General features: G+C 34.7%; 1 protein-coding gene across 3 annotated transcripts in view; it reads right to left on the reverse strand.

Annotated features, from left to right (window-relative positions):
* myom3 (myomesin 3) overlaps nt 1–12,459 on the reverse strand; it is a 248,962-nt gene that overhangs the window by 1,943 nt on the left and 234,560 nt on the right. For all 3 annotated transcript variants that reach the window (XM_062062305.1, XM_062062303.1, XM_062062304.1), the window contains exons 32-35: nt 9,148–9,311; nt 9,053–9,089; nt 8,955–8,977; nt 8,822–8,877 (exon numbers count right to left, since the gene is read on the reverse strand). In XM_062062305.1, coding sequence (XP_061918289.1) covers nt 8,822–8,877; nt 8,955–8,977; nt 9,053–9,089; nt 9,148–9,311 — 280 coding nt within the window. The remainder of the gene's footprint in view (nt 1–8,821; nt 8,878–8,954; nt 8,978–9,052; nt 9,090–9,147; nt 9,312–12,459) is intronic.

The following is a 12,459-nucleotide window of genomic DNA, read 5'->3' on the forward strand; positions in this document are numbered from 1 at the left end:
TATGTAACGTGCTTATGTGTGCTACGGCTATGAGTTTTTTTCCCTTGGCCTCAGCGTTTACCTGTTTTTTCTCACCTTTTTTTGTAAGGGACGCCGGAAGTTGGCAGACCAGTCAGAGATCCTTTTTTTCTGCTGTCTCCCTGTAATGTTTGTCTGATCTTGAATGGGATTGTGCTGAAAATCCCAATTTCCCCTCGGGGATTAATAAAGTATTTCTGATTCTGATTATTCAACTGGCGACTCCGGAGCGTCAGTTCATGTCAGAATAATTGTATCCAAGTTGTCACAAAACTTTGTGTTGCCATGAGTTCCCGGCGAGCGGACAAAAGCTGTCTATGATCCTACCAAGCAAAAGGCTTGTAAAACTCCACTGTGTACGATGGGAAGCGACATGAAGGTGTCGGTTTCTTTGATGTATTGTAATCCACAGGAAGATTTTGTCTTGACCCGAGATCTACAAAGCGGAGAGGAAGCAGGACCTGACCCCCCCTCCAGGCACCTTTTCTTTGAACTGTTTTGAGACCAAAGGCAGCGGCTGTTTACGACCCCCTTCTCTTAGAAACAGCTGTTGCCATGTAATCAGGGAAAGTCCAAATAAAAGAGGAGGCGTACAATCTTTCGTCAGAGCGTGGTGGGAGACCGTACAAGAGTACAGCCCAGACGTTTCTCCTCAATTGAGCCAAATTTAATTCTGTCTCTGTTTAATTCTTTGCTTCTTGTCTTGTTTAATAGATGTCATCAGTGTTTGAACCTGACAGTTTAGTTCAAAACTTGGGAGACAAAACATTCATGCAAAAAATTCCTAAAAACACTTTTGTGCTCCTGTTGTTTAGAGCAGGGGATTTTGACCTTTGGGGCCCAACTTTTCCACTACAGAGACGCTCTACCTTCCACATTTTTCATCCGATTCAAACCGTTCCAGGTTCAAGCTGTTCAGACTTTTCGGGAATGGTGGGATTTTCCTTGAAAAATTCCAAAAATGTCCAGATTTCCCAGAATTCCAGGTTTTCCCATTCAAAATGAATTGGCCATTTTTCAAACTTCCACCATTTCCACATTTTCAGCCTATTCAAACTAGGGATGCCGATATCCGATATTCCGATATTGTCCATCTCTTTAATTACCGATACCGATATCAACCGATATCAACCGATATATGCAGTCGTGGAATTAACACATTATTATGCCTAATTTGGACAACCAGGTATGGTGAAGATAAGGTACTTTAAAAAAAATAATAAAAAAAATAAGATAACTAAATTAAAAACATTTTCTTGAATAAAAAAGAAAGTAAAACAATATACAAACAGTTACATAGAAACTAGTAATTAATGAAAATGAGTAAAATTAACTGTTAAAGGTTAGTATTATTAGGGGACCAGCAGCACGCACAATCATGTGTGCTTACGGACTGTATCCCTTGCAGACTGTATTGATATATATTGATATATAATGTAGGAACCACAATATTAATAACAGAAAGAAATGGGGGGAGGGAGGTTTTTTGGGTTGGTGCACTAATTGTAAGTGTATCTTGTGTTTTTTATGTTGATTTAATTAAAAAAAAACAAAAAAAAACAAAAAAAAACAAAAAAACGATACAGATAATAAAAAAACGATACCGATAATTTCCGATATTACATTTTAACGCATTTATCGGCCGATATCGGACATCCCTAATTCAAACCATTCCACCTTCAATATATTCCCACTCAGTCTGGACATTCAAACTATCATTTTTCCGAGTTCAAAAAAATTCCAGGAATTCCTGTTTTTTTTCAAACACTATTTCCAACCTTTTTTAATGCGGTGACTCCTTCAACCGTTCCACCAACAAAACATTCCTCTTAATCAGGACAAAAAACGAAGTTGGTTTAAAAACTTGAAAAATTCCCGGTTTTCAGTAATACTATTTCTCAATTAAAAAACTGTTACTACTTCCACATTTCTTGACCGATTTAAACAATTCCAACACCAACCAATTCTGCTCATTCAGGACATTCATGCTCCAAATCATTTTTTATTTTTTTTTAAATCCCGCTTTTCCCAAAATTTCCAGGAAGTTCCCATTGAAATGAATGGGATATTTTTCCAAGTTGCACAATTCCCACATTTTTCAACCTCCATCCATCCATTTTCTACCGCTTGTCCCTTATTCAAGCCATTCCAACATCAACATATTCCACTCATCCTGGACATTCAAACTAACACTTTCCCAAGTTCAAAACCAAATTCCGGTTTTCCTGGAAATTCGAACTCGCCAACATTCAAACCATTCTTACATTCATACTACATTCTGTCAGCATTTCACTTCAACTTCAGCATTGGAGCACTCACACACCATTCCTTCAGGAATTGCTTCATCTAGCTCAGGGGTGTCCAAACTTTTTCCACTGAGGGCCGCACACGGAAAAATGAAAGCATGTGGGGGCCATTTGGATATTTTTCATTTTCAAACCATAACAAAATATATGGATTTTTTATTTATTTTACCTTTAGGGGTCCCGGGGACCATAAAGGGTCTCAGTCATTAAAATGTTAAAAATAAGTCAGATTATTTAATTTTTTTAATTATTTAACGCTTACAGTACATCTCTATCAACTTCAAGTTGATATAAAGCAGGGGTCACCAACGCGGTGCCCGCGGGCACCAGGTAGCCCGTAAGGACCAGATGAGTAGCCCGCTTGCCTGTTCTAAAAATAGCTCAAATAGCAGCACTTACCAGTGAGGTGCCTCTATTTTTTAAATTTTATTTATTTACTAGCAAGCTGGTCTCGCTTTGCCCGACATTTTTAATTCTAAGAGAGACAAAACTCAAATAGAATTTGAAAATCCAAGGAAATATTTTAAAGACTTGGTCTTTATTTGTTTAAATAAATTCATTATTTGTGTTACTTTGCTTCTTATGACTTTCAGAAAGACAATTTTAGAGAAAAAATACAACCTTAAAAAAGATTTTAGGATTTTTAAACACATATACCTTTTTACCTTTTAAATTCCTTCCTCTTCCTTCCTGACAATTTAAGTCAATGTTCGAGTAAATTTATTTTTTTTATAGTAAAGAATAATAAATACATTTTAATTTAATTCTTCATTTTAGCTTCTGTTTTTTCGACGAAGAATATTTGTGAAATATTTCTTCAAACTTATTATGATTAAAATTCAAAAAAAATATTCTGGCAAATCTAGAAAATCTGTAGAATCAAATTTAAATCTTATTTCAAAGTCTTTTGAATTTCTTTTAAAATTTTTGTTCTGGAAAATCTAGAAGAAATAATGATTTGTCTTTGTTAGAAATATAGCTTGGTCCAATTTGTTATATATTCTAACAAAGTGCAGATTGGATTTTAACCTATTTAAAACATGTCAAAAAAATTCTCAAATTAATCTTAATCAGGAAAAATTACTAATGATGTTCAATAAATTATTTTTTTTATTTTTTCAAAAAGATTCGAATTAGCTAGTTTTTCTCTTCTTTTTTTCGGTTGAGTTTTAAAGAGTCGAAATTGAAGATAAACTATGTTTCAAAATTTAATTGTCATTTTTTTCGTGTTTTCTCCTCTTTTAAACCGTTCAATTAAGTGTAAATATCATTAATTATTAATAATAACATAGAGTTAAAGGTAAATTGAGCAAATTGGCTATTTCTGGCAATTTATTGAAGTGTGTATCAAACTGGTAGCCCTTCGCATTAATCAGTACCCAAGAAGTAGCTCTTGGTTTCAAAAAGGTTGGTGACCCCTGATATAAAGTAATACAAATAAAAAAAAAAAGTTTTATGGCAAAAAAACTTAGTTTTTTTATAGTAAAACTGAAATATGCAGTATTTGGTCATTAGAGCCCTAAAAGATCAATAATGCAGGACACCATTGATTTTAATTATTTCATATTTTTGAGTAATCACAGTGAAAAGATAAATAAAAAATCACTAAATATATTTGGGATCCAAAAGGTGCCCCACTCATAAAGTGATACATTTTTATTAGGTTTTTCTTTTACTTTCAACACTTAAATTACAAGATCAACTTCAGATATATCTGTCCATTTTATGCTGGAACTATTATTAGGGTCCGCACAGGACCTTTTCATTTTGTTTGTTTTATGCGCTGTTGTCAAAGAAAACTTTGATGTTTTTATATGGCTACTACACAATATATGCAAAATTTACCACTTAAAACATTTTAAAGTGAAATATTTGAAGTAATTGGAGCCCTGAAAATAATTCATTATAACATGGATTTTTTTGTCTTTTTTTTTTTTTTTTTGAGCAATGGCAAAAAAAGAAAAATAAAGAAAGACATGAGAGAAAAAAAAACAGCCTGCATGGCAGCTTTTGTGTCAACATTGCAACTTTTTCTCGTTAGATTTCACCTCATTCCACTTTATTTAATGTTCTTTTTTATTTTTACAATAGTATTTCCAGAATGTGTGGCGGGCCGGTAAACAATTAGCTGCGGGCCGCAAATGGCCCCCGGGCCACACTTTGGACACCCCTGATCTAGCTAATGTATAAACTACCACATAACTTTCACCTGACCCACTAAACACACCAATAGCTTGTTTATAAATGTATATTACAACTCCTGACAGGAAGTCACCATTTGTTATAGTACATTAATGCACATTAATGAACATATAAAATGTTCATGTGTCAGATTGTAGCCAAAGGCTGATTTCCATCTGCAGTGCCCAGCACGGTCTTTGGGGTTCTTAACCTTTTTGACCCCGTGGACCAAACTTTTCCACTACAGAGGGGCCCGGCCTCTCCAATATTAACACTGAAATCGTAATCTCACCTTGGATTTTGATCATATTCAATAATTATATCTAACCTACTTACAGTTTACTACAGGGGTCCCCAACCTTTTTGAAAGCAAGAGCTACTTCTTGGGTACTGATTAATGCGAAGGGCTACCAGTTTGATACACACTTAAATAAATTGCTACAAATAGCCAATTTGCTCAATTTACCCTTAACTCTATTTTATTATTAATAATTAATGATATTTACACCCTAATTGAACGGTTTAAAAGAGGAGAAAACACGAAAAAAAAAATGACACTTAAATTTTGAAACATAGTTTATCTTCAATTTCGACTCTTTAAAATTCAAAATTCAACCGAAAAAAAAAGAGAAAAACTAGCTAATTCGAATCTTTTTGAAAAAATTAAAAACATAATTTATGGAAAATCATTAGTAATTTTTCCTGATTAAGATTAATTTTAGAATTTTGATGACATGTTTTAAATAGGTTAAAATCCAATCTGCACTTTGTTAGAATATATAACAAATTGGACCAAGCTATATTTCTAACAAAGACAAATCATTATTTCTTCTAGATTTTCCTGAACAAAATTTTTAAAAGAAATTCAAAAGACTTTGAAATAAGATTTAAATTTGATTCCACAGATTTTCTAGATTTGCCAGAATGTGTTTGAATTTTAATCATAATAAGTTTGAAGAAATATTTCACAAATATTCTTCGTCGAAAAAACAGACGCTAAAATGAAGTTTATTTATTATTCTTTACAATAAAAAAAATAAATTTACTTGAACATTGATTTAAATTGTCAGGAAAGAAGAGGAAGGAATTTAAAAGGTAAAAAGGTATATGTGTTTAAAAATCCTAAAAATCATTTTTAAGGTTGTATTTTTTTTCTAAAATTGTCTTTCTGAAAGTTATAAGAAGCAAAGTAAAACAATTTATGAATTTATTTCAACAAGTCTTTAAAATATTTTCTTGGCTTTTCAAATTCTATTTGGGTTTTGTCTCTCTTAGAATTAAAAATGTCGGGCAAAGCGAGACCAGTTTGCTAGTAAATAAATACAATTTAAAAAATAGAGGCAGCTCACTGGTAAGTGCTGCTATTTGAGCTATTTTTAGAACAGGCCAGCGGGCTACTCATCTGGTCCTTACGGGCTACCTGGTGCCCGCGGGCACCGCGTTGGTGACCCCTGGTTTACTACCTTGTCAAATGATACAAAAGCATGTGTGAATCACAAAAATTATTTTTCATTTGACAAATAAACCTTACATTTGGGTAGGACTGATTTGAAAAATAAGTACTAACCAAATAAACAATATATTTACATACAATATGTACTAGACTTAGACAAACTTTAATGATCCACAAGAAAATTACAAATAAAAGTACAGCTTCACAAACTTTAGTCTCACTTTTTGCGCTCGAGAAATTTCTCTATGGCAGGGGTCACCAACCTTTTTGAAACCAAGAGCTACTTCTTGGGTAGTGATTAATGCGAAGGGCTACCAGTTTGATACACACTTAAATAAATTGCCAGAAATAGCCAATTTGCTCAATTTACCTTTAACTCTATGTTATTATTAATAATTAATGATATTTACACTTAATTGAACGGTTTAAAAGAGGAGAAAACACGAAAAAAATGACTATTAAATTTTGAAACATAGTTTATCTTCAATTTCGACTCTTTAAAATTCAAAATTCAACCGAAAAATAGAAAAGAAAAACTAGCTAATTCGAATCTTTTTGAAAAAATAAAAAAACTAATTTATGGAACATCATTAGTAATTTTTCCTGATTAAGATTAATTTTAGAATTTTGATGACATGTTTTAAATAGGTTAAAATCCAATCTACACTTTGTTAGAATATAACAAATTGGACCAAGCGATGAGGTAGCGACTTGTCCAGGGTGTACCCCGCCTTCCGCCCGATTGTAGCTGAGATAGGCTCCAGCGCCCCCGCGACCCCAAAGGGAATAAGCGGTAGTAAATGGATGGATGGATGGATGGATGGACCAAGCTATATTTCTAACAAAGACAAATCATTATTTCTTCTAGATTTTCCAGAACAAAAATTTTAAAAGAAATTCAAAAGACTTTGAAATAAGATTTAAATTTGATTCTACAGATTTTCTAGATTTGCCAGAATATTTTTTTAAAAATTTTAATCATAATAAGTTTGAAGAAATATTTCACAAATATTCTTCGTCGAAAAAACAGAAGCCAAAATGAAGAATTAAATTAAAATGTATTTATTATTCTTTACAATAAAAAAAATAAATTTACCTGAACATTGATTTAAATTGTCAGGAAAGAAGAGGAAGGAATTTAAAAGGTAAAAATGTATATGTGTTTAAAAATCCTAAAATAATTTTTAAGGTTGTATTTTTTCTCCAAAATTGTCTTTCTGAAAGTTATAAGAAGCAAAGTAAAAAAAATAATGAATTTATTTAAACAAGTGAAGACCAAGTCTTTAAAATATTTTCTTGGATTTTCAAATTCTATTTGAGTTTTGTCTCTCTTAGAATTAAAAATGTCGAGCAAAGCGAGACCAGCTTGCTAGTAAATAAATACAATTTAAAAAATAGGCAGCTCACTGGTAAGTGCTGCTATTAGAGCTATTTTTAGAACAGGCCAGCGGGCTACTCATCTGGTCCTTACGGGCTACCTGGTGCCCGCGGGCACCACGTTGGTGACCCCTGCTGTATGGCATTAGCGCCAGACTTCTTATGTTTTTGTTTTTATTCAGGCCTGGGCAATTATTTTGACTCGGGGGCCAAATTTAGAGAAAAAATGTGTCTGGGGGCCGGTATATCTAATTTTAGGAACACTAATACAAAACCTCACAATAATGCCACATCAATATGGAATGCACTCCCAACAGGTGTAAAAGAAAGGGCATCTCTATCCTCCTTCAAATGCGCACTAAAAGAACACCACCAGGCAACTACAACCCTTGACTAACACCCTCCCCCCACCACAACCCACCTCCCCGGATTGTAAATAATCAAATGTAAATACTTGTTCTTATGCTTCCTGAGTAGGGATGATGTTCGAAACCGGTTCTCCCGGTTGTTCGATAAGAAAAGAACCGTTCGATAAGAAAATAATCGATTCCATGGACTCGAATCCCCTTTTGAGAACCGGTTCCCGTTATCGAGGTCACTATAGTAAAGAAAAAGAGTTGGTTCTTTATTCAAATCCCTGGGAACGAATCCCGTCCCACAAGAAATGACCTGTGGGACATCACAGGAAATGACGGAGCTCAGTCATTAGACTGAGCCGCGTCATTTCCTGTGATGTCACACAAGCCGCAAAAATAATGGACCGGAAAAAACGCCTCAAGGCATGGCTGTTTTACAAAAAAATAAGACGAGGAAACGGCAATATGCAATTATTGCCAGGCTTCGCTCTCATGTAAGGGGGGGGGGGGGGAGTACAACAAGCATGTTGAAACATTAGCGAAGAGCGGGTCAGACTTGATTTTGAAAAAGCAGACATAATTTTTTGGAAGAAGAATTGTTGATTGATGACTGTGGTGTTCTTAGTGTCATAGTGTGTGTATGTTCCAATAGCAGTAGAAGTGCACTTTTTGGAGAGCTGTATTATTTTCAGTTTTGTGCCCAAGGGACTGATTTTATTTAACACTATAGTATTATTTATACACCTATAGTGATCACAGAGACAGGTTGTTTTTGTGTTACTGTATATATTTGTTTTTCTGAAAAATCCCACTTAATATACTTTGGGTAACAACAGTCAATATTTTTTTTTTTTTTTTTTTTTAGGGGAGTAACAGTCTATATTTATTAATTTATTTTATTTTTTTCTTATAAAATAAAAGTGAGCTTTTGTTAAACCAAATATTGTGTTTTTTTTCCCATATACAACAACCTATCTGGATTCGATAAGAGAATCGATAAGGAATCGGTTCGATAAAAGGATTCGATAATGGGCTCGAACTCGATAATTTCTTATCAAACATCATCCCTATTCCTGAGCTCACTATGTTGGACTAATTGACTTAACTCTGACCACTCCAGAGTGTCATACCTTGCCTTCCATGATGGCCACCACATCCGGAAGCCCCTTTGTCACTTTAGCCCGGTCTGGAAATGACAAACATTCAAAAAAGTTAAGACTGCTCTGCAATCTTCATATCTATGAGGAGAGCAGGAATACGCACTTTTCTCCGTGACGGCCTCCTGCCTGAGGGATGAAGACAGGAAACAGGTCAGGCAAACATGCTGTGTGGGTTTTAAACCGGCAAGAAAGACGACTTACTTTATCCTCTGGTGCTCCAGCAAGGCATCAGCAAAGGCTGTGGATACATACCAATATTAATATCATGATGTATTTCATATCTTAACACTACATACCTTGTCCAGACAGGTCCAGATGGCGCGTGTGCGTCTCCTGGCCGTCAAACATGTCCAAGCTGTATTTGCCTTTGTCGTTCTCTGTGGGGTTAAAGATGTCCATCCAGACGGTCTGCACGTTGCTGCCCATCCTGATCCTGGACTGGGGCTCCATCCTCTTCTCCCTGCAGGAGGGAAGAGACAAAAAAAGTGTCCACTTCCTGCATGTGCTTTCATTCTGTCACTCATCTTGTTATTTACTGGGAAATTACGGGAAACATGTGGATTATATATTGTAGAGCAGGGGTCACCAACGTGGTGCCCGCGGGCACCAGGTAGCCCGTAAGGACCAGATGAGTAGCCCGCTGGCCTGTTCTAAAAATAGCTCAAATAGCAGCACTTACCAGTGAGCTGCCTCTATTTTTTAAATGTTATTTATTTACTAGCAAGCTGGTCTCGCTTTGCACGACATTTTTAATTCTAAAAGAGACAAAACTCAAATAGAAATGGAAAATCCAAGAAAATATTTTAAAGACTTGGTCTTCACTTGTTTAAATAAATTCATAAATTTTTTTACTTTGCTTCTTATAACTTTCAGAAAGACAATTTTAGAGAAAAAATACAACCTTAAAAATGATTTTAGGATTTTTAAACACATATACCTTTTGACCTTTTAAATTCCTTCCTCTTCTTTCCTGACAATTTAAATCAATGTTCAAGTAAATTTATTTTTTTTATTGTAAAGAATAATAAATAAATTTTAATTGAATTCCTCATTTTAGCTTCTGTTTTTTCGACGAAGAATATTTGTGAAATATTTCTTCAAACTTATTATGATTAAAATTCCCTAAAAATATTCTGGCAAATCTAGAAAATCTGTGGAATCAAATTTAAATCTTATTTCAAAGTCTTTTGAATTTCTTTTAACATTTTTGTTCTGGAAAATCTAGAAGAAATAATGATTTGTCTTGGTTAGAAATATAGCTTGGTCCAATTTGTTATATATTCTAACAAAGTGCAGATTGGATTTTAACCTATTTAAAACATGTCATCAAAATTCTAAAATTAATCTTAATCAGGAAAAATGACTAATGATGTTCCATAAATTATTTTTTTTATTTTTTCAAAAAGATTCGAATTAGCTAGTTTTTCTCTTCTTTTTTTCGGTTGAATTTTGAATTTTAAAGAGTCGAAATTGAAGATAAACTATGTTTCAAAATTTAATTGTCATTTTTTTCGTGTTTTCTCCTCTTTTAAACCGTTCAATTAAGTGTAAATATCATTAATTGTTAATAATAACATAGAGTTAAAGGTAAATTGAGCAAATTGGCTATTTGTGGCAATTTATTTAAGTGTGTATCAAACTGGTAGCCCTTCGCATTAATCACTACCCAAGAAGTAGCTCTTGGTTTCAAAAAGGTTGGTGACCCCTGTTGTAGTGACATTTATACAATCTGTTCCCTTCATGACCAGCAGGTGGTGCTGCAACCTCACTAAAAGAAGCAGGTCTAGGTTTGCCATACAAAGTATTAAAACATATTTCTAAAACCTCACAAAGATGTTTTTTATTAAATGTAAGGAAAAAAAAAAAAGTAGATGCTGAATTATTTCTGAACTAAAAGACGCAGAAAAGTGTGTTTGTTTGGTCTGTTGGCTTTCAAACAGTCCTTAATTAATTTCCATTGCTGGAGAACTAAATCAGATTATACGGTCATGGGTGTAATTTAGAAGAAGTGATAAGAAGGTTATAACCCCAAACAGTAATCAAATCCGGCCAATAAAGCGTCCTACACTAATTGCATCATAATGACATATATCTACAAGGTTTTATGTTTTGTTTTTAATTCAATTCTGTCATTTAAAGGCCTACTGAAATGAATTTTTTTTATTTAAACGGGGATAGCAGATCTATTCTATGTGTCATACTTGATCATTTCGCGATATTGCCATATTTTTGCTGAAAGGATTTAGTATAGAACAACGACGATAAAGATTGCAACTTTTGGTATCTGATAAAAAAAAGGCTTGCACCTACCGGAAGTAGCGTGACGTAGTCAGTTGAACATATACGCAAAGTTCCCTATTGTTTACAATGATGGCCGCATGAAGTGAGAGAGATTCGGACCGAGAAAGCGACAATTTCCCCATTAATTTGAGCGAGGATGAAAGATTTGTGGATGAGTAAAGTGCAAGTGAAGGACTAGTGGGGAGTTGAAGCTATTCAGATAGGGAAGATGCTGTGAGAGCCGGGGGTGACCTGATATTCAGCTGGGAATGACTACAACAGTAAATAAACACAAGACATATATATACTCTATTAGCCACAACACAACCAGGCTTATATTTAATATGCCACAAATTAATCCTGCATAAAAACACCTGCGTGTTTGTTATGCTAGCTCCTAGCTCCTCTGCTAGCTCCTAGCTCCATAGAACACGCCAATACAATTCAAACACCTGATCAACACACACAATCACTCAGCCCAAAAGACCGTTTACCTAACCCAAGGTTCATAAAGCTTATATATTTTTAAAAAGTTACGTACGTGACGCGCACATACGGTCAAGTTATCGAATGTTTAGCAGCCAAGGCTGCATACTCACGGTACCTGATATTCAGCTGGGAATGACTACAACAGTAAATAAACACAAGACATATATATACTCTATTAGCCACAACACAACCAGGCTTATATTTAATATGCCACAAATTAATCCTGCATAATAACACCTGCGTGTTTGTTATGCTAGCTCCTAGCTCCTCTGCTAGCTCCTAGCTCCATAGAACACGCCAATACAATTCAAACACCTGATCAACACACACAATCACTCAGCCCAAAAGACCGTTCACCTAACCCAAGGTTCATAAAGCTTATATATTTTTAAAAAGTTACGTACGTGACGCGCACTTACGGTACGGTACGTGTTATGCTAGCTCCTAGCTCCTCTGCTAGCTCCTAGCTCCATAGAACACGCCAATACAATTCAAACACATGATCAACACACACAATCACTCAGCCCAAAAGACCGTTCACCTAACCCAAGGTTCATAAAGCTTATATATTTTAAAAAAGTTACGTACATACGCAAAAAAAAGCCAAAGCTGCATACTCACAGTAGCACGTCTGCGTCTTTGTCATCCAAATCAAAGTAATCCTGGTAAGAGTCTGTGTTGTCCCAGTTCTCTACAGGCGTCTGTGTATCCAAATCAAAAGTCCTCCTGGTTAGAGTCTCTGTTATCCGAGTTCTTCCATCTTGACTGCATCTTTCGGGAATGTAAACAAAGAAGCGCCGGCTGTGTACTGTTGTGGCTGACTACGTTCGAAAAATACG

The sequence above is a fragment of the Entelurus aequoreus genome, linkage group LG11, assembly GCF_033978785.1.
Source record: "Entelurus aequoreus isolate RoL-2023_Sb linkage group LG11, RoL_Eaeq_v1.1, whole genome shotgun sequence".
NCBI lineage: Eukaryota > Metazoa > Chordata > Actinopteri > Syngnathiformes > Syngnathidae > Entelurus > Entelurus aequoreus.